This window comes from Ixodes scapularis, unplaced genomic scaffold (genome assembly GCF_016920785.2).
Source record: "Ixodes scapularis isolate PalLabHiFi unplaced genomic scaffold, ASM1692078v2 PGA_scaffold8__174_contigs__length_109621045, whole genome shotgun sequence".
In the NCBI taxonomy this organism is placed as follows: domain Eukaryota; kingdom Metazoa; phylum Arthropoda; class Arachnida; order Ixodida; family Ixodidae; genus Ixodes; species Ixodes scapularis.
In genome coordinates this window covers 51629367-51652495 of record NW_024609883.1, presented here as the reverse complement: position 1 = coordinate 51652495, position 23129 = coordinate 51629367, and the positions used below count along the sequence as shown (strand labels likewise).

Genomic DNA, 23129 nt, shown 5'->3' with positions numbered 1-23129 from the left:
ACGGACCAGTTTCTGGCATTGGGGGGTTCCGTTGAAAATCATTCCACTCTTTAAATATTCCCTGGGAGCACTCATACTCTGTGCACGTCCACAATGTTAGATCATCCCAAAGACATTTGCAAAAACCGTGTGAGCTGCTGGGTCATCACGGCCATTAAACAAAATGTTTACTTCAAACTAAGTGCACACGCAAATGATCAAATAAGAATCAAATATGAATAATGCACAAAACTGATTACAAATATCAAACCAAATATTGAATATGCACATAGAGCGCACCTATCTCCCTGAATATCTCTGTACCCTCTCGACACAACTTGGGTAGTGATTATTTGTTGTTTGTCCAAACAGTCCTTGTTTTATAAAATAATTAGACTGCAGACAGAGATTTGCAAAATGCTGAATAGGAAATTTTCTAATGAAATATAATTACCATAATGAAAGTATTCCATTTGTTCTTCTTTTGCTTTAATTTGGTATGTTTCCCGGTAGTATGCTGAAAATAATTCCAAGGGAAGCTCCAAACCCGTACGGCGGGAGAAACAGAACCATAAGATGTGAACTTTGTCCCATGTATTTTTTAGCACTGTTTGTTTTTAGAAAGATGCCCTTTGTTGTTTTTCTTAGATTATCGTCTTGTGTGTGAAACACCAATGTCACCAGATGTGCAAACTTGGCACTGTTTCGCCTTATCATGACGCTGAACATCCTGCTTGCCGAATTATGCATAGATTTTGGGATTTAAACTTGGTTTACGGACAGCACAAGCCATAAACAGCACCACAAAAAAAAAAAAAAGGAAATTTTTTTTTAAGAAAAAGAAAAAACTTTTTTACAAACACTATTTTGCATGACACTACAAAATCGTTACACTAAGATCTTCGAGTTTTCACCATTCAGATAAAAATTGATATCTTCTGTGGTAGAGTCAGATATACCTGGTTAATATTTATGAAGATGCCAGTCATAATAACGCTTTCTCTCTGGCGATATATAACGAGAATATCTTGCAACAATTAGGCGAAGGATACCACGTTCCACATACATTTGACTATAACCCTTTCGCTTTCTTTTGTGCATCACTCATTGCTATGTAATCTACGTGGCAGAAGCTCAGCAGGCAAAATGAACCCAGATAGACGCCAATCTTACCTCGGTGAAATAAACACGGACCTATATAACGACAAATGCTGTCGAAAATAATGCTGAAACAAACTCAAGTGAGCCAAATTTCACAGAGTGGACGAAATTATTCTCGCAAATTGCTTCGCTTCTTTCAAGAGTACCAAAACTCAGTGTTGGGTGTAGTACATATAAAAAGTACTTGAAGTAAAGTAGAAAGTAAATGAAAGGTGATGTACTCAGTAAAGTAATAAGTACACCAGGTCCAATGTACTTGAAGTAAAGTACTATAAATAGAATGAACTTTAAAACTAAAGTACAAGTACATTTTAACACAATCGTTCATTATGCCCTTTTATTCCCATACACAGTGAATTTTTAACTGGTATGCATTGCCCCAGGATTAATCGGGGTGCATCACTTATTTTCCGAAATGACGCCGAATATTAGATAAAGTTAAGTGGTCACAGAGTAAGTTATTTTCAGAAATGGCGCAAAATTCAGAAATCCAACTTCTGAATTTGGCATCGCTTGTACTGGCTTGTTGCACCCAAGGGGGTTAAACAATCTAGGAGAGAGCACGACGTCAGCCCTGTAGCTTCCGCAAGCAATCCTCTAGGAGAGGAGTGTCTCCCCTTTCCGAAAAAACGATGAGTGTGCGGGCAAGCTGGTGATGATTGATATTCATAATTTAACACCTGAGACTGTGGTGCGGAAAAATTAAGAAATTTCCAAGTCGAAGGAAAAGACAATAGAAAATGACATCTCAAAAGATTGAGACGTTCTCCTCCATTGTCTTTTCTTCGACTTGAGAGTTTCTTAATTTTTTTTGCACCACAGTCTCGGGTGTTTTACGACTAATTGTCCCCTGCTTGCGCTGACCGAGTGAGAAGTGGCGAAAGTTTGCAAAGCTACGGGAAAGCCACCCCCAGAACAAACGGAGCGATGCATCGTCTGCTCGCGTTTCTGGTGAGAGTAGAATATCCCTCCCAGTGTTTCTTCAGAGTTGACAAAGCATCATTTTGTGATACAAATTTAACAATATCATAGTAGGGAAATGTACTTTGAATTCGAGAGTTGTACTTTTCTCGGAAAGTACCGGAAAAACATTCTTCAAAGGCCGGCGACCAGACTCAAATTTCTGCAAGGCAGAATATCCTCCTCACCATGGGGGAGGAGGAAACAAACAACAGTGGACAGGGTAGAAGGGGGAGAGGAGGAAACGAGGAAAAAGTTGAAAGTGTGAACTGGTCGTCGGTCTCTAACTAAAGTACAAGTACATGCTCAAAAAACGTACTTCAAGTAAAGTACAAGTTTTCTAAACCTAGTACTTGAAGGAGTACCTTAAAGGGCCCCTGCAAGGACTTTATTACTGGTTTTTAGTTTGCACCGAACCTGAGCATACTGAACGTAGTAACTTAGTGAAACTTTTCTCTTCTCGAAATTCATTTTATTTTTGAAGGTTATAGGCAAATTAAAATTACAAAAACAAGCAAAAAATAACCTCCCTCATGACGTCCTTGGTTGCTTGAGTGATTGTGAACTAAAAGAGGGGTAGTGAGCTCATCGAGCACTCACGGCTGCCGCATTCAGTGTCGACGGCCACTAAAGCATGTTTTGGATAGGCTGTATACAGCAAACAGCGAGAGTGGCTCTCAATGCATTTGCTGCGCAAATGCAATGAGAGCCACACTAATTCCGCATGACACTTCATTGGCCACAAACGACAGCAAACACGGGGTAAAGATCAGTTCAGAATGGGAGCCACTTCGCGCTGCCATACCGCGAAATGGCTAAACCGCAAGACAAAGCTTGTCGCCGAAGGCCTTGGGAACGCTCGGAGCCGGTAAGATCCTCCTGTCCATGCAACCACAGCGCCGCCGCGTACATCCGGGACCTTTTTGTGTCGGAACCTGATCCCACTACTCCTTTGTAGTCTGTGCCGTTTCTTCCACCACTTGGTGGCGGGTATGTCGACGGGTCACTTGTTTTCATACTTTATAAACTGCATTCGTTTCTTTTCTGTTCTAAAATACAGAACAAAAACTTTTATAAATAATTTAAACGGTTCGCGCCACTTATATTTTGTATTTAGACTAAAAAGAAGCTTTTAGCGGCTCTGACCAGTATTTTTCACAGCTTTTGGCGACCAGTGGAAGTGGTGAGCCATCCCTACATGTAGAACCTCTCTACAGACATACGATGATGCACACCTATAGTACCTGACCGAATGAGAACGACCGGGCACGTCTTTCGAACGCCCACCCTCCAGAATGTGCCTTTTGCCTTCCACAGTGCTTTGGCTGTGCGTGCGCACCCGGGAGCACAAGACGTCAAGTGTGTGTTTGCGGGTTTCATGGTGCAACAGCAACGAAGGCCATACTGCGCCAGACTAAACTAACCGATGAAGCTCCAACAGTTACGTCCTTATAAAATGGCAATCTCGAAAATAGCTAGGACTAGATCTGATGCGTAGGGCTAGTACTAGTAGTGACAAATGCGAAAACTTGATCAAGAGGGGTGAGAGGGTGCTTTCCCAGCAAGACAGCGGGATGAAATCAAACACGGTACTTAAAAAACTCTTAAAAATTAGCACGTCGTTCAGTGTCAAAACCTGGGCAGAGCCACCAAATCTGGATGATAGTAAGATGGCCTCCACAGTGTTCACAAATGGGTGGATCCTCCCCACAAAAGAGATATCTGCGTGTAAGGAAAGAGCGACCGATTCGAAGCTGGCACAATACTACAACTTTGTGCAAGCGGTTTTTAAGTGAGGAGCTGTCCCAGGACCCAAGGACTGGCTTGGTTACATGGAGCTTGTTATTACACTCCATGGCCCACTCTGACTGCTCTAAACAAAAAAGTGACGACTTAATTAACTGCTCAATATCCTGATAGGGTAAGCTAGTTAGGTATTGAGAGCAGTTACCTGAGGATGCAGCAAGCTTGTGACTCCTCACTACCCTTTAATTCCACATGACTTGGAACCCAGCAGAATTTTATACTGTGACCCTTATGTAAAGCTCCAATAAGTTCACTTGGCACTTGTTCTAAGCTGCGCATTTTAGTGCATGTAATCTGGCTTGGTTGTCTGCCAGCCCCGCAACGCAAGCAATGTGCTTGCCACTGGCGCAATTCGATCGCGGGCAGCCAGGCTTCAATCGCTATATCAAGTGTCCCGCCATGGGAGTTCAATACAAAAAGACAACGCTCCTGTAGCATTGTATTTTTGTACATGTGATTTTCAAGGGGATGTTTGGACTGTTTGATATAAACAATATTTAGAAATACCCGAGTGTGATATAACCGAGCTTACCTAACTGTACAACCAACCACAAGGATCACGACGTCGAACAACATGACATGTCGGCTTATGTAAGCCTCGTTTGTTGCCGCGTCGGGACCACTGTGGATGCATTAGCGGTACGGGATGCCAAACACGCCGGTCGAAGTCGCGTTCCAGGCGTTGAAGTTCTACCAAAGCTACGAGTGGGTCCCCTGACGTACCTTGTAAGGACGTCCCAGCTCAGCCAGGGGCTGCCCCAGGGGAGCCAGGGCCATCTCGATCTGGGCAAAGTCGGCAGCCAGCCGCATCTTGCCGCCGTCTCCGAGCGGGCGCACCAGGCTGGCGTGCCGCGCCAGCAGCTCCAGGGCTCGGGACGCCAGGCCTCGAATCCTACGCAGACGGGCACCGGGCGTCACCCTCCACGATCGGCAAATGCAGCTTGGCATATTCCTTTACCATTTGTTTATTCAAAAACATCCTTGGACACCTCCTGACGGCTGCTGAAGGATACTATGTACCGTGCAATCCACTTATTACAATAATGAGAAAACCTCAAAATGTAATCGTTATAACCAATTACCGTTGTATCTAAACTAGAAACCGATCAATTCTATTCTAGAAACTCTAGAAACTTTCAAAATAAGCTTTGTATTTTATTTAGAAGCTTCATTTCTCTCTAAGAAAGCCAAAATCCAAAACTGATCACTCAAGATAGACACCTCGAGTCACCATCTTGAGCAATAAGTTGCTTAGTGCTTACCATTCTTAGTGTTCTAGACAGACAAAGAAGGATGCAGACGAACAGAGGCAGCCTACCCTTGTGTGACCGTCTCGCTCGGAGGCCAAGCGGCGAAGTAGTCGGTCTGGCAGTGCGCCACAAACTGCTGCAACTCCCGCATGTACAGGGAGCAGGGGGCATCCGGAACAGCAGTCCGATCCGACGCAGGCCTTCACAAAACAAGAAAAAAAAGGCCACTGTTTTATGCCACATACTGCATGTACAAAACCGGCAAAAAATACAAAAAGTTATGAGCGCTCGTCTTGTCACATTCCCATTCTTCCCTCCATTCAGAGATGTTTACCGGCATGCATCCTGCCTTGATGAAATTTGGGGAGCTGAATTTAACTTTCTGGTTCAAAGTTCTCCTTACACCTTTTGCTACGCTGAAGCAAACTTCTGCTTCAGTGTAGGAACACGGAAGATGCAAGGACCTTGCGATGCTTCGAAAGTCCTAATAAACTTGACTGTCAATACTGCCAATTGCATTGCAGCTTACCTAATACTGTTGAGACCGGTTTTAACAAAGTCAAGGGGAATCGGAAATCACTTCGCTATATTCGCTATTTCGTTATAACCAACTTTGTTTATAACGAAGTGCAAAAGGGAATAGAAAATCATGATCGCTTCGGTGTAGCTGCTATTTCGTTATAACCGACTTCGTTATAACCGGTCTCAACAGTAGGCATAGGTAAGCCATGCCCTGTGCATTGTAAAGAACTCACACATCCATCCCTCTTCCTAGTACATGAAGTACGGTTAAAAACAATATTTGTAAGCATGTGAACTCTTTTATGGGAGTTTTACACATAGGGGTTCCTCAATTATCTTTAAACTTTGGCTAGGAGTTTCCCTTAGAGATCCTTAGGTGGGAATCTTTAGAGGAAACCTTTGGAAATTCCCTCAAAGGATTTGAAAACCCTCTGCTGGAGTGTACTTGAAGTGTAGAAGAAATTAACCCGTCAATCAGCATGGTCCCAAAAGATCAGGCTCGTTGTGGTGTGTTATGTTGTATTACACACGTTTCAGCACGTTTGACGTGCCCCCTTTTCTTTCAATCGCTCCTCCTCCGCCTACCCTTTCCCTCTCTGATAACATGCTATAAGGTATGCATGCCTGTCCAGCCGCGCCCTCTTCCCGCTCACTTTGTCATGGAATAAAGTCATTCCACCTCGCCACTCGCCGAGCTGCTCTCGTCAATCCTTTTTGTCCACACGCACAAACACTACATGGTGCTTTTGCAAAATCTGGCTAACTTCCCTTAAGTGGCCTCGTTTGACCGTTCTGCAAGGGGAAACTCAGCCAGCACATGACACTCAGTAGTGATTACAGTAATGCAAGCGAGACAAATCGAAACTGGCAGACCTTAAAATTGAATTCACGATATTTGAGCCTGCTGCACAATCTATGGCCCCACATAGCACTAAAACCCTCTCATATTATTGAGCGAGTGGAATAATAAAAAAAACGAGCAGTCCTGCGTTAATGCACAGTAGTCGGAGCAATATCTGCGACATGTCACGGCGAAGTTGGGTGGCATCAGTGCTGCCTTCATGCCCCATTGGGTCTTGACGGCAAAGTCTCAATTGGCTTTGTTCTCACGAGCATGCAGCTCACTGTTCTACCTGCGACGACCGGCGAGACGTGTCAGCATCGCCGCCAGTGCGTCTTTCAACATCTTGTAACAAGTGCAATGCAAGCACGCGGCAAAGCCAGGACGCACGCGTCTGCCGTTTTGCGCCTTACTCGGCGCGCTTTCCACTCGGGGCGGCTCAAGGATCCACTAATGACTGCGTAATGCACGGGCCCGTCTTCTACATGGTGTCGGATCGACGGACACGGCCAATCCCTTTTAATCAGGCGACAGCTCCTGCCACCCACTTGAAGTTTTAGAGCGATTGCTTTAAGGCCCATTCACACACTTGCGACTCCTTAGAACTGAACGCCTTAAAACCTCTTCAAATCTCTTACGACGACTAACATGCTGGCACCATCTACACGGTTACCCTGGAACTGCATTTCACTAGACCGAGGGTACAGTGGCTTAAAGGGGGTAGTGTGGTTCTTGCGTAGCCTCCACCATGCATCGGGAACGGCCGCTCCTTGGAAGACGGTGTAGGTGGCGCTTCGATCCGTAGCTCCGTTGGGTGCCTCAATCGGCCGGCAGATAGAGGCACCCTAACACGCTTCATAACTAATATAAATACCTCAAAAACAATTATTTGTTTCCAGTGAACTTCCAACGACATAATTTGTGTTTGAAGGTGAATAAAAAATGTGAAACTAGCAGACGACAGTGTAGTCGACCGCTGCGAATCGGCCGGAGCTGGCTGGAGCCAAGCTGACCAAGCGGCCAAGCCGGAGCCATAGCCGCAACGACGGCGATGCAAGCGCCAGCGCCACCCGCGGCCGTCTTCCAACGCTGTGCCGTTTCTCCGATTTCGTTCGTTACACTACCCCCTTTAAACCACTGTACCGAGGGTTTGGCAGTATTCGCAAGGTCAAATGTATATACTAGTTATGCGAAATGTTCGTTCATAACATTGACAAAAGTTTTTCAGGGCAAAAAAAAAGAACGATGCCCAAAAGAAGTTGAGAATATACGGCACCACCCAGCGTTCCACTGCTGCCCGATAGATGGTGCCAGTGTGTCCTCTCGTCGTAAGAGATTTTAAAGGGGATTGTCCGGTCAAATTTTGTATTCGAGAAAACAATTGAATATCATTGTTATTGCCTCGAGACACATCGTACGTGCAATATCTGAATTTTATGTGCCCCTCTGAGTGAGTAATTGAATTTATACTGCTCCAATCGCATTCTAGCGTAAACGCTGCTTTCGTTGGCAACATTGAAGCTCTGACGTCACAAAACACAAAGCGAGCATTCCCGTCTCGTCGTTTGCCTGCGAGTGAACGCCTCAGCGTGCTTCGTTTTTGTTGTTGCGCTCGACTTGTTTCGTGGTTGGGTGAGATTTTTGTTGCGGGGTTGGATGCCAAAACCACCGGGCAGCACATGTGAGCCAAGACATGACGGTCCACTCTTTTCCACGAGACGTGCTGTGACGAGCAAAATGGATCGTCGCCGTGCGTAGGGACTGGGTTCCCGTCAAGATTGAGATCCCGCTTATGCAGCAATCATTTCACAGAAGAGAGCTACGAGCTGAGCTCTAAGCGGATCGAAGGCTCGCAAGCTGAGGTGTGATGCTGTGCTGACGATATTAAACTACGTCCACCCATTCCTCGCCCAAATCGGATCAGTCAGTTTAGGTCTGTTCGATTTGCCTGAACTGACTGAACTAGTTCAGCAGTGCAGGAACTGGTGCATTCGATTCAACCGGCAGTTGCACGACCGCTGCACTGGCGCGTTCGATTCATCCCAGTTCTGAACGAGTTCAGACCCAGTTCCTCAAAATCTTGCACCGGCTCCACTGTTCAGCGTCTGTGCAGAAGCAGACGACAAGAGTAGTTGGCGATAGCAGACGACACTCCTCGTCCGTCTCTGCTCGCGGTGCCATTTTTCGCAGCTCTTGCTCAAATGTCTGCAATGTTTAACAATAACGCCGATACGGAGGTTGCATTTCCTCTCATTTATGATAATAACGTACCCGCGATGGACGCGGAATTAAGATCATAACCGAATGTAGGAATTTGCTTGATTACGATTTTCTAAAAGAGGTTAGGCTCCATGTGGTGAGTGTTGAAATATTGGCTCACGTAAATATTTTCTTTTTGATGCTATGTGGGGATCCACAGTGTTGATATTCTTACTTACAGACATGAGAAAGGTATTGCCCTCTTGATAGTCCCTGCCTTCAGTTGCTCTTGGATGCATACTGACGACTCCGATACATTGAAGAGGTCTGGGATTTAGTGCGTTGGCACTCGCATGTCCCCGTAGCTGAGCATAATACTGCATGCTTTGTCCGCTGGTATCTGTGGACGCCCACTAACGGGCCTGGGAAAAACGCCAAGAATCGTCATTTTTGCCGATTCTCGCTTCAACTTGACGGCAAAGTTATGGTCGATAACTGTCCTGGCCAAGACACTATCGTCAGGCCTTCATCTTCAAGGTGACCGGTATACCGACCGCGCGCTGCCGCCAGTGACTCCCTACGCAAAATCATCCTGCTGCCGCGAACCTATCGTCGAAATGCAAAGATTCTTTTTGAGGGGCATTTCCCACTACCTTCTTGACTTGTAACCGACTATAGTTCAGCCTGGCCGAATCGAACAGACCTTGATTATGCAGCGAAACCGAAACCAACAGCCAGGCCAGGGGTGGCCAGGCTGACCCAGCCTAAGAGCCGCAAACGAAACCTCGAGACTTCTAAGAGCCACGGGGGGGGGGGGGGGGGGGGGGGGCAAATTAAAATTTTGTTTAGAGTCTGACTGTACGTATGAGTGCACAAGGCTGTACAAATGTATGTGTGGAGCTACAAGTCTGCCAAACCGCGAGCCGTACTTTATTCTGCCTGAAATCCCTTCTTTTTTTCCTGGGGAAACGCGGAAAGGGGCGGGGGGGTCCCCTTACGAGGGATCCGCGAGCTGCACTTGGACCAGCAAAGAGCCGCATGCGGCGAGCCGCGGTTTGGCCACCCTTGAGCTAGGCCATCTCGACATGATACCAGAAGTTGTATTTAGCACGCGTGCAGTCCGATATCTGTTTGACCCGCGTGTGAAAATGGAGCGTGACTACGATTCACCAAGCTTGCCCAAGTCAAGTGACGACATGCATTTGAGCGGTTCGCCGTTTGCCTTCGACCCGCGGACATCGCCTCTGAGCGAATGACTCGCAGCCTCATCACCGATCCAGTGGATCCACCGAAATGTGTTCCCAGCTGCCGCTTCGTGTACCTAGGTGCCGCTTCAGAGGCGAAATTTGCATCCTTTGCTTTGCAAGCGCCCCTAGTTCGATTGGCGTCCGTCGCAGTTGTGTCTGCGCGAAACGGCATATGTTTGCTCAAAGCTTATGGCTGTCTGCGAGTAATATCCTGCTAAAAGGCATGACTTTTTTTGCACGTGCTTGGGAACTGCATTAAAATAACCGTATTTCATTAGAGTACTGCATAGGAGACTATATAATTCGAAACAAAATACAAGACGTCCGTCGACCAACGCTTGTTATCCCGACCATCCGACAAACCTTTGCGTTTGTGCAAAGGTTTGTGCAATAATAAAGCAAGTGTTTCTCAAAGCGTGCTGTGCAAGAGAAGTTCTTTCCTTGCAGAATATGCATAGGGTACAGACTATGCAATGGGTAAAGCCTAAGGAAAATTAGAGTAAAAACGCAGGCGAGCTGGTGCACATCCATAATAACCTGAGACGGTGTTGTCCCTGTCCTTCTGCTCCTGGTCTCAAAGTTTCTCATTATGGACTAAGGAAAAACCTCCTTTTTAAGTCGTCATTTACTTTTATGAGTTATACACAGGGTGCAGACTTTAGCCAGAAAAATATGGTAAACCAAAATGTAAACTTCTACCAGTTTCCTGCCCCAAAAGCTCTAAAGAGAAACAAGCAAACCACTCACGTGGAAAAGTCCTCTTCATGCATGGTGAGGATGATTGCCTCCACGGACTGAGCAACCGCAGACAGCAGAGGCTGCACAGTGCCTTGAATCACCGTCTCTACCGTCTGCGAAACAGGGTGTGGGCGACATTCCAGCGCTTGCTCACGAAGGAACGGTTCTTCGATGTATGAGAATCACTTGGAAACAGGTAAGGAGACTTTCAATATTCAGCTAAAAGATTCCTTGTTCTAGAAAAAGTTTGACCCCGGCAGCTTTTAGAGCTGCTCATCAGCACTTCAGAAACAAAATTTAAGAGAAACACCTTTAATGAAATGATCTATCAGTTCCAGACAATTCAGACAGAGAAGCACTCATTCACAATGGTACACAAAAAATTGCAAACTACTGTGTTCCAAAGAGTGTTGAAGCAAGCTTCAAAACACCGATTTTGGCTAAAATGCCTCCGCATTGACGGAATGTCTAGGGGCATGCGAATAACAAAATTTTCTAATAGAAATCGAACACGAATAATGCAAAAATATGATTTCGAATACCAAGATAAATATTAAATATGTACATAATAAAAAAAAAAAAAAAAACTTTTTAGACAGAACATTAGGTGCAGCTCCAATACCTTTCAAGCTAATATTGTATGGTAGCCCAGAGTGGGATAGCCTTAATGAATTGCATAACAACCCAAAATTAGTCCAAATACAAATGTGACAAGTGCAGTTTGGAAAAGAAATGGCTTTTAAATGTCAGTGAGAAAATTACTATTATAATTATAAATTAATTTTGAAATAAGCTTGCAAAAACAGGAACACTACTAGTACTAGGCACATTTTATTCGGCTCTTCTCCAGAAAGTACCTTGACAAATGAAAGCCAATAAATTTAAAAAAAAGTTAAATGCACATTTTCTCACAGCCACATTTTCTTTTTGTATTTAGAAGAATAGATATGTCATCGAAGAATACACAGAACCAAAAGAAAGCTTTGAGCATTTGATTAAAAAAAAAAAAAACACAAAATGTCCTTGACTGGTCAAGCACATGGGCTGTGGTTACAGAATAAGGTTGTCATTGAATGCATTGTTTACCTTTTCTTTTGCAGTTTTTTGTTTGCCCTCTATGTCTTTGCTGTATTTTGTTTCTGCTATATTCTGTTGCTTGTTTGAAGTTTTTGCATAGATGAAAAGGGAGATGCTTCTTTTTCATGCTTCCTAAAGTTTTTCTTTTCTGTCTGCTTCGTTTCTTGTGCCCACTCGATGCAGAGATGCGCAAAAGCCTAGGTGTGGGCGAGGTGACCACGAGCTGCGGCACGTTGTGCTTTTTTCGTCCCAGGCGCCTAGGGGCTTGTATGGGGAGTATAGTTGGTGGATTTTTCACATGACATTGCCGGAGAAGTGATGATGGCATATTAAGCACCTTTTTTGGACAATTTTTTCGCTCTTATAATACACCCTGTGTACCATAAGACTGAATATTTGCAAGTGCCAAATAGAAAATTCTAGACTCAAATAAGAATCAAATATTAACTCCTATTCCAACTTTCCAATATTCGCAAACCCGTAAAACTGACACACGACAAAACGTCAACTATGGCACCACATTTCTCAGTGCCGTTTTCTCACATATTCTCCCGCTTAATCTTTTCCTCCCTCCTTAAAACTGTACCTTCAGAGAACCTCGCACAATGGACACTGCTTCCGCCGACTGCACGGCATCACCATTCAGGAACTGCAAAAAGCACAAAAAACAGACCCATCCGCTAAGTTTAAATCAAGCCTTTTCTACAGTAGGAAGATGTCTCATTATCAGCCTTGCCAAGTTCACAGGAGGCTTGGAAGCTGTTCATAACAAGCACATACCTAGACGTAAGAGCTGTATGCAACGTTGTGCAACGAAGCTGCAAAAGGTTCCATACGGCTTTATACATCGTAACAGCTAAGGCAGCGGTCATGTTTTGGCTACGGTTCAATGCTAAAAATAATTGTAGAAAGCTTGAAGAGAAGCTCGTAAGCTTCGCCGCAATGAGAAAGCTGCTCGGACACCTTCACCCGAGCCCCATTAACAAATGGTTCTCGACAAACTCTTGCTGCGACGGCCGCACTGAAGTCGATAACGTGGGGCGTGGGGGGGAAGGAGTGCACCACGGCGGACGCCAAGAGACGTCCCAGCCAATTCGGTGCTACAAAAGTATAGTGCAAGTACGGTGTGTGCCCCATGTGTAGCTGCACCCCTCCCTTAGGTCACCTGACACTTGCAGCACGTGATTGGCTTCGGCGGCTTGTGGCATCCTCTATGGTACGTCGTGCGGCGAAACGCACCATAAAGGGCAGCTCGCAAAACGATTAGCGTTCCCTGCTGCACAATCACCCCCGCAAAAAAAACACCCCGAGCGAAGTGAACGGGACTCACAGCACTCAGCTCTCCCTGAAAGCGATGCAGGAGGTGCAGAAGAGCCGCGTTGCACTGTTGTTCGGCCGTGGCCGGACCGATCACCTGCAGCGCTTCAGCGCCGTCCACGGCAGTCAGTTGCTCGCATCTGGCGGCCAGCTGGTGCACCGCCTGGGCCACGTTCTTGGCCACCGTCCGACACAGACGCGCATCCACCGCAGCCACGCGCAGTTCGCTGTGCGGCAGGGGGCGGTTGTTCATTTATTTGTCAACGCGGGGCTAGGGTTATGTAATGCAGAGTGTACTGCAGAAGTGCAACGCAAAATCAAATTGCAGAAATTTAATACAAAATTGTTAAGCAGTAAATTTAATGGACTTACATTTCATTTAATTTATTTCTCCTTAAGGGCTCGATGGGGCTTTACATAAGGGCGGATGTGAGCGAACATAATACAATAATTTGAAACACAAGAAAACAAAGTAAAACAAAAGTAGAAACAATAGTAATAACAAGTGCATACAGTGACAATCTGGTAAGACAGTGGTGGTTAGCAGGGGTGCAAGGTGACTGACTGGCAGAAGATGGATGGGTCTGAAATAAGTACTATTTCCTCGAGGAGGAAATTCCAGATGGTTATAGCTTCTGGGAAAATTGAGGTGTTGAAGGCTAGTGTTTTGCCCACTATACGTTTGATGCAGGGACTGTGATTGAGGCAAGATGATATCCTATCTGGAAGTAAAAGAAGGGCGTCATCTGGAATTGTGTTTTTGCGGCAAAATTTACGTATGAGACACATTCAAGAACTTAGTCTGCGGTCAGACAATAATGAAAGTTCTAGGGGTTGTTTAAGTTGTGTTACACTGACATCATAGGAATATGTTGATGTAAAAAAATCGAGCTGAACGGTTTTGGATTGCTTCAAGGGTAGGATTGTGAAGGATGCCGGATGGACAATGCATATTCTAGTTTTGGACGGGCAAATGTTATGTCGGCCAGTTTTCTCAGGCAAAAGGGTGCTGTTTTCAGATAATGTTTTAAGTACCCGAGGGTGCCTGATGCTTCAGCTGTAACTATGTCGATATGCCGTATCCATGACAGCGAGGGAACCAAATGAACACCGAGGTACTTATATAATGGTGCAGTGCCGATTATAACGCCGCTTAGAGAGTATAAATCAATAATAGTAGATTTTCTCCGTGTAAATGATATAAGTTTGCTTTCCTTGTGGTTAAGAGGCATAAGCCATTTATCGCACAAAGCGCCAATTCGTGTTAGGTAATTTTGTAGAGTAAGGTGATCGGAGATATTTGAGACCGGATGGTAAATGACGCAGTCGTCGGCGAACAGTCTCATTTTTTAATTGATGCCATGCGGAAGGTTCTTTATGTATATAAGAAACAAAAATGGGGAAAGTCCTGCACCCTGGGGAACACCTGAAGACACGTTTGCAAGAAGTGATTTATGATTCTTAGCTATTGTGAACTGTGTTCGGGAAGTGAGAAAATCATGAATCCAGGAGAGGATGGCTGTGTCCAGGCCAACCACCGAAAGCTTAGACAGAAGACAATTCAGCAAGTTGGGTTTCACAAGAAATATTTACAGAAAGCCATGTTGGGGAAGGTAAAAAAAAATTAAACCTTTACAATTCCCTGTAATTCTGAATTAGAGTGCAACTCTTGAGGAGGAGGATACGGAAAATAGTGTATCCTCCTCCTCCTCCTCCTCCTCCTCCTCCTCCTCCTCCTCCTCCTCCTCCTCACTCGTGACACTCGTAATGTCACACGTGACATCACGTGGGACGTCATTATGGGAACCATCCCATAATGCCACGCGCTGTTACGCCAATGGCGACGGCGTCGCCGCTCAAGTCGGAAACGTGCCTAAGAGCTGCACTCCAAAAAAAGAACTGCATTAAGGTGACTGATTATGCTGGAGCTGAGTATATGTTCCAAAAGTGATGGTGGAATGATGGAATGCTAGTTAAAGAAATTGGACGTTAATTAGATGTGAGTGATTGGCTCCAGCAAAACTTAACGGAGAAATTGAATTGGTGTTATTATATACACTGGTTCATGTTTTCCAACTAAATATGGTGAGAAGAGCGCAAATCTGCCAAATTCGGAAGAATTTCGCGTGGCCCCGAGCTCAAAAATGCTCACAAACAATTGGCATAGCTCAAGATATGCTGCACATTCCCAACTTCATCCAGAAGATAAGTTTAAACATTAACTAACACCTCGAAGGTCCTAGCAAATGGCATTAATCAAGTGGTGAGCTCTTAACAATTTTAATGGGTGAACATTGACATAATAACACATACTACACTCAAAAACAAGAAAACAAATGCCGAAAAAAAATAAGAACAATATTATTAAAAAAGAGCACTTTATCAATTCAATAATACTACTAGTGTATGTACGGGCCCTCAAGGTTATATAAATGATGGAGAGATGTGATCCCAACCTGGCAATAGCCCTGAGGATTCCGTCTAGGTCCTCATGAGATGGACTTTCCCTCGTGCTCCCTGACAGGGCCACATTCACTGCGTCCAGCAGACGGGACAGGGACCGTGTCAGGTATGCATTCTCCAGCGGCGATAGCGTCCCGCACAGAGCTTCTTCTGGCCTGGGAAAAGAAAGTCACTAGCTCAAGCAAGACGCCCCAACCGCACAGCGCAATCTCTTTCGGCGACTCAGCAAAATTTTCCTCTTTGAACAGCTTATACAGCTTTCCGGCAGTTATCACTCGGGCGAAAACTATTAGGTTACTGGGCAGTGGAAACATGTGCAGCATTTGATGCTTCACAAAATAGAGCTGCTGCACATGCTCAGAATGCATTCCGCAGTCGGCTGGTGAAAATGACAGCGTGCACAAGGTGATCATATGCCAAAACGCTGTATAAACAACCCCATGTTTGCCCACACCGGGTGAGGGCACCGCATGTACACGGAAACCGGATTCGTGCGATGTAAAACGTCTGCACATGCACCATGATGACACTGCACATGCATCACGATGGTAACAGCGTCACCGCAGCGGCGCGACGTCCAAGCCGCACATTGGTCAGACTCTATAGCAACGGTCTATGAAAAGGCCCAGTCAGCAAAAACGAAAAGACAAGCTTAACAACACTGAAAACCAAACTGATGTTTTCTGAACTTCCACTTGTGAAAGTTCCACTTAAAAAGATTCTAGCGCAGTGACATCTATAAATTCCCCAACTTCTTAGGTTCTTTTCCCGAACTTGGAATAACAAGATGTCCATAATTGTCACTATTATGATGACAATTGCGTACAACTGCAAAATCTAAAAGAACAAAAAGGTTCCTATTTAGACCCTTCATTGGCACTTTTAGTAAAGAGTTTCCACTAATTTATGGGTTTACGAGCACACCAAATAACTTGGACGACCCGAACAGATGTTTAAAAGAGCTGTGCAACGAATTTAACTTTGAAAGAATTGGCATCTTCTGCTTTTGATATTGTTCACCTTGTCATAAATGACAAAAAACACACCCCCTTTCATCGAAATGTTGCGATTCCGCCGCGTAATAGCGAGGCAAAACTTAGAATATTCTCCGACCTGCAGCCGCAAGCGGCGGCCATGAGAAACACGCGGTGTGACGTCGATGGGGAATCTTGTAGAAAGATTGCAAGTTGTGCGAATATCTGCTCGATAAAAGGTAACTTTTCTATAAATCTTGTCGTTCCAACATATATATAGTAAATGCATCAAAAACCTGGTATCATCAACAAAACTTTTATTATACGGAGTTTTAGTGGCGCCATCTATCCTAGGTCCACAAAACCGTCCGCTCTCTCTGCTACCGCGAACAGCTGCCAGAAGTCGGAGGGGGAGGGGGACAGGGTCGGACGGGTATGGCTGGACCCGGATGAGACTTTCCTCCTTTCACCATATTGTTTGCGCGGCGCCCGCCAGCATGTGGTCATGCGGTCGCGAGCGGATGAGTTCTCGCTGCTCACTGATGGCTCTAAAGAGAGAACTTTTCCGGAACCCCGTGCCTACCCCCTCAACGTCACTGCGCACGTGACCCGGAAGACGACGTACGAGTTGAGAGGCGGCAAAAACCTGGATCTTTTTCATTTTTTTAAATAAAAACTAAAGTATCCAGGCAAAATCTGTTCTGTAGTTCACTTCAGAAGTGTCGGGCATCAACTTCCACAATAATTTAAGCGAAGCCCTGAAATTGTTGCACAGCTCCTTTAAAAGAAAGCATGAAGTAATGTTTATTCCTAAGTTTCCCCGATCGTTGCATCATCTGACCCAAGCAACACAACAAACTGACTTTTCCGACAGAATTCCGCAAGTTTCGGGCTTTTCCCTCTAAGCAAATGGCCTGTTGCGAGTCCATCTCTCGCCTGGTACAAACAGAAATTTCCCCGACGCTACAAGGTGATTCATATATAGGCTGTGCAGATCTGCTACTCCCCTCATTTGCTCCAGCCTAAACTGAGATGCACGAGTACTGGAGAACACAACGGTAACGCCGCAAGGTTCTGACCTGACAAGAGGATTGAACCACGGGGTGTGCTTCGTCCGGCTCGTTTGCCACACAGCTCGGTGTTCACCCGACATGAGGATGACATTCCTTGCATTGTGCGTTCTCAAACCAAGTTCCTAAGAACACGAGAATCCACCAGAGTACCCTCGCGGGTTTTCCGAACATGTAAATTTCCTCTACCGTCCCTACCCCCCAGTGATCCATCTTTCCAGTTTAATTTAAATTGTGTACCGGCACGCCTGAAGCTATCATTGATGCCTACATGTTTACAAAGTATGCAGTATCATGTGCCGCGTTTACACATCAATGCCGACACCGAAACTGGTTCCTCGGTTGCCATACGAGGCAGATTTACACCGTCTACCTCGAGCGCGTTCGGGGCACAACTCGACACAAGTCCCAGCAGAATCTTGCGTCGAAAAGTAATTTACGTTTGCTGTCGCCACGACCGAAGTGAACTGTCGAGGCACGATCGTTCAATCTCTCGTCCGACAAGAAATGCCGGCCGCCCGCTCACCGAAACTCTTCCTGCTGCCCAAAGAAACGTCCACGAGGCTCGTCAGCCGCGTCTAGAGAAGGTGGGGTGCTGCCTTCCAGCTGTTCCAGGCGCCGCCACAAGTCGTTAAACAGGCTCAGGAGCTTGGGGTACTCCCCTTCAAAGGCCTGGCGCAGGAAGGTCGACTCTGCACGAAAAGACCACGGTTTCAACGGTTTGCGCCTAATGTTGTTGCAGCCAGGTGGGAGGTGGCGCAAACGCCGACTTCTAACCGAATGCAAGGTGTCACTTTTGAAAGATTCTGGAGCTTAGGCAAGCCATCAATGTCGAGCGCAAGGAGGAATGATTTTGCTGTGGATGCAGTCGTGGACGTACTGGAGAAGAGTGGGAAAATGTGGCCAGGTGGCACGGGACTTAAGAAATGACAGCTGCTTAAGAGAGCAAGCTTAACAGTGCAGAAAAATTACAGCAAGTGCTTCGCATGGAGAACTGAACCTTTTATAGGGGGTGTTGCCTTGGGATTACTGATGCCTGGTCCAAACCTAATATGAAGTGTCCAGAGTCTTTGTTCTCGTCACTGCGATCCTGAATATCAAAGTATTGCAAATACCATAGTTACTTGCATAATGAGCATATTTGCATAACGAACACCACCCCCCCCCCCCCCAAAGGGCACTAATATTTGGACTTTTTTATCCCTCGCGTAATGAACGCACCTTTAATTTTTGGTTCCGCGAGTCTCAAATTGCATCCAACTTAGCTAGCTAACAAGCCCACCAAGCCAATTTTCTTTTGCAGCCAAGTGGTCAGGCCAAGCCAAGCCAAGCCACGCCGCTCTCGTAATGGCTGCATGTGTGTCGTTGCGGAAATGATCAATTGTGAAACTGAGCGGCGCGCACACTCGACAAAGCTTGGGTCGAGGAATTGCCCAGCCCCGGACATTCTTCGCCTATCGGATGCATTGATGTCAACAAACACTCCGTCGTCTGTGGTTCGTTTTTGGACAGTGAAAATGTGAAAGTCATTAGGCCTAAGAATGGCCGCGTTACTCTACGTGCTGAGTCAGCTTCGTAGGGCGCTTTTCCTTCGGCAAAAGGCACGCCAAAAGCGCCCCAAGATTTGCAATGTATAAACCATAGTTATTGTGGCGCGCCCCCAACCAGCCGTGGGTGCGCCTCTATCACTGGAAACGTGCCACAGTACCTTGTCGTGTTATATTGGCACCTGATATAACATTTGCACGAAGGGTGTAAATGCAAAAATTCTACCCTACGTAATGAATGCACCCCCCCCCCCCCCCCCTCCCCGATATGTCAATTTTTCGGGAAAAAAAGTGTGTTCATTATGCGAGTAAATACGGTAAACCTGGAATAACAAAAATCTTAGTTCCAAGCAATTTTTATTTTTTTTTGTTTTTACCTGGAAACACGGAACTTTGTATTCATTGACTATGAACCCAGCGATCGCACACTACACACGTCGTCATTAATTCATCTGCAGTTTCTCCGACCCGCGTTCGAATCGCATTCACAGGGCTGCAGTGTATTTGTGAGGCTTACCGGCGGCCGCTCTCGCCAGCTCGTCGGAGAGGGTCTGAGCAACAGAGAGCCAGAAGGAGTGGAGGATGTCGCCGTGGCCGCTCTGGAAAGCACCCGAGAGAAGGACCATTTGAGCACATATGATTCAGTAGGCGATTCATTTCTTATCTGTCTAAAAAAATAAAATTATTCCATCCAAAATATTTGACCCTACCTCTAAGCTCGAGTAAGAGCACGGGCAAACTGCTGACGATACCTGCTTGAAACAAACTCAGCGATAAACACGTGAAGCAGCTGTGATTGATAACTCCAACTTTTTCATGCCGAGCTTACTGTAAAATTTTGGAAGATGCCCCACCCTCGAAAGGTAACCACCCACCTTTTGGGCTAGACCGCTATTTCCTTTTAAGCACCAAAAGATAGCCCACTCCTAGTAATCACAGTGTTTTGATCAATGATGTCCTCGGCGTAAATCCGCCTAGTTGGCTATGGCGGATAGCGTATTTACTCCCATAATGAATGCATCCCTTACAACGGGCATCAATATTTTGACTTTTTTCTTTTTCTAATGTAATGAACGCACTTTTAATTTCCGGCTCTGCGAGTCTTGAAGCCAATTTTCTTTTGCCACCAAGCGGCTAGGCCAAGTCAAGCCAAGCTAAGCCGCTCCCATAATGGCTGCCATTGCGTGGTTGCGGAAGCGATCAACCGTGAAACCAAGCGGCGCGTACGCCTAGCGAAGCTGAAGTCGAGGAATTGCCCAGCCCCGGATGTGCTTGGTCCATCGGATGCATTGGTGTCAACAAACACGCTGTCGTCTGTGATCCACTTTCGGACAGTGAATGGTCACGTTGCCCTTCGTGCTGAGTGAGCTTCGTAGGGCGCTTTTTCTTCGGCAAAAGGCACACCAAAAGCACCCTAAAAAAGGTTTGCAATTTATACAGCATGGTTACTGTGGCATATCCACGACCAGCCGTGGGTGCACCTCCGTCATTGGAGACATGCCACAGTACCCTGCCATGTCATATTGGCACCTAAAATGACATTCGCAGAAAGTCTGTAAATGCAAAAATTTTACCCCGCATAATGAAACAAATATGTGCAAATATGTGTAAATTTTTCGGAAAAAAAGAAACTACTCATTATGCAAGTAAATATGGTATACAGTCATGTCTCGTTAATATGGACCTTGTTAATATGAACACCCCCCTACATGAACACCATTTTCGGGGATAAACTGGGAAAATACATGCATTTTTGTCTCCTCATTATGGACAACTCACCTTATGGACGATATTTCGGTGGAATGGAGGTGTATGTATTACCGAGACATCACTGCATAAGCGAACAGTGCTGACTGGGAAGTATCTTCGCTTCATTGCCCCTCGCCACAATAACAAGTTTGGCAGGGACATATGATCTAAAAATAGCATATTTTTCCAACCTTTCTTGATTGCACATTGAAAGTTAGCCCACTTCTTATTTTCACCCAATTTTCTTTCAATTTTAGGTAGGGTATCTCTGGAATATTACAGTATACAAGTGCTTAGGCTCACAAATAAAACAACCAATTGCCACCCTTCTCTAGGGGCATTAATGGAATGTTTAAATGCTTAGTGCCGTTGGTGCCTTCAAAGGTCAACTCTACTTAATTGTGCAATATATATCAGCAACACATATTCCTTGATTGCCCTGCAATTTGTTGAGCAAAAAGGTGCCATTTCTTAAGGAGTTGTGCTTCAGAGATGCTAGAAACCAAAACCAAGTGTTGCGATCAACATATGCTCAAATTATTACATTACGCATAACCAATGCACCATTCCACTGAACCACTGATTCGGCAGGCTTGGTGTTGCTCAAGAGGATGCGATTCTCTTTCAAACCTGTAGACACTAGTTTTAATGCGTTTAATCTCACAACTTTACTCCAAGGGTACGCCTGGTAAGAGGTTGCGTGACAGAGTGTTCCTTCATAGGCCGAGATTTTTTCCTAGGCATTCCTCGTTCCCACAGACATATGTCTACTTCGCGAAGTGCACTAAAAAGTAAAGGTGTGTGAATATCACTTTGAATTGAACAGCACAGTGTCATTCCCATCAACACTGAAAGAGAAGTCAGTACATTGAGGCCATCCCTTGAACTGCAAAGGTTCAGAATGATACAATGCCATTTGATTCGAGCTACTATTCGCACACCCTATTAAGAGAGATTTGTAGCTTCGACTGTGACACAAGCAGTGCTTAAGACAGAGTGACCTAAGGTAGCCGTGTCACCTTGCTCAACTCCTGCAGAAAGCTGCTGTGGGTCACCGGATCCTTCTTCTTTGCCAGCACCTGCTCAAGCTGCTGGATCTGGGGTGGGTCGAAAAGAAGGGACATGAATAAACAATAGTAATTATAAATTTATAAAAACAATATAACTATTTTTTTTTGTTCCCCACATTGACTGCATCGGGTTTTTTAGTGCTGCACATCGCATACAGAGAAGTGGCAGATAGCTCAAACGAGCTGTCTGCCATTTTATACTATTAACACATAAGGACACATTTGCTTCATCTAATCATTCAGAACCGAACCAGCATTTTGTGCGACTTCAATATCCCGACCCCGCCCACTCGCAAAATCTTCAGAATAATAATTCTGTAAACAAAGACATACAATACGGGAAGGATAGGCACAGGGACAGACACAACAACACATCTTTCATGTGTCATTGCATTTCTTTCAGTAACAATAATTCTACCGACGTGCTCACCTTTAAAGCTCAGCAACGTATGCTTTGCCACCTTTTTTGTACAGGCAATCGACTGGCTGAATGATCGCAACATGGCTCACCTGTCCGCAGGCTTGGCACACGTGGTCCACGAGGCGGTCCATGTTGGTCCACAGGGCAGCCCGGAACGCAGCGCTGCTCCCAGTCACCGGCATGGATGACCTCCCTGGCACTGGGTGCAAGGTTGCAGAGAGTCGCAGTTACAGCCACCCATATTCAAAGTGCTGCCACAACCAGGCCTGTAGCACCTATTTGGTTGCGGGAAACCTGGTTGCGGCAGAACTGGGCGCGAGAAACCTGGTTGCGGCAGACCAGGTTGTGGCAAACCTAGTTGCTGCAAACCTGGTTGCGGCAGGCCTGGTTATGGCAAACTTGGTTGCAGAAAACCTGGTTGCAACAAACCTGGTTGTCGGAAACCTAATTGTGGTAACCCTGGTTGGGACAACCCTAGTTGCAGCAATTAGGGTTGTGAAAATTTTTCAAAAGCAGTTTTCACAGTTTCGAATATGTGCAAATGTTATTTTCAAAATTGCCAGTCTGTAGGAGCCAGATTAGTGCATACCAGTAACAATTCTAATGTGTTACAATGGTAGATTTGGAACCAGAACAAAAAAAGTGGAAGAGCATTGTGGGGAAAAATATGAAACATCTAAGCCAAAAAGATAACCGCCTGATAAACTTTGATTAAGGGGAAACACTGCTTCTTGAGCT

At 45.5% G+C, this 23129-nt stretch overlaps 1 protein-coding gene across 1 annotated transcript in view; it reads right to left on the bottom strand.

Moving 5' to 3' along the window:
* Positions 1-23129, bottom strand: part of LOC120841471 (conserved oligomeric Golgi complex subunit 5) — a 42698-nt gene that overhangs the window by 6766 nt on the left and 12803 nt on the right. The window contains exons 7-16 of the mRNA XM_040212368.3: positions 22481-22590; positions 21920-21997; positions 19669-19750; positions 18131-18296; positions 15554-15715; positions 13111-13324; positions 12367-12429; positions 10713-10816; positions 5225-5356; positions 4630-4798 (exon numbers count right to left, since the gene is read on the bottom strand). Coding sequence (XP_040068302.1) covers positions 4630-4798; positions 5225-5356; positions 10713-10816; positions 12367-12429; positions 13111-13324; positions 15554-15715; positions 18131-18296; positions 19669-19750; positions 21920-21997; positions 22481-22590 — 1280 coding nt within the window. The remainder of the gene's footprint in view (positions 1-4629; positions 4799-5224; positions 5357-10712; positions 10817-12366; positions 12430-13110; positions 13325-15553; positions 15716-18130; positions 18297-19668; positions 19751-21919; positions 21998-22480; positions 22591-23129) is intronic.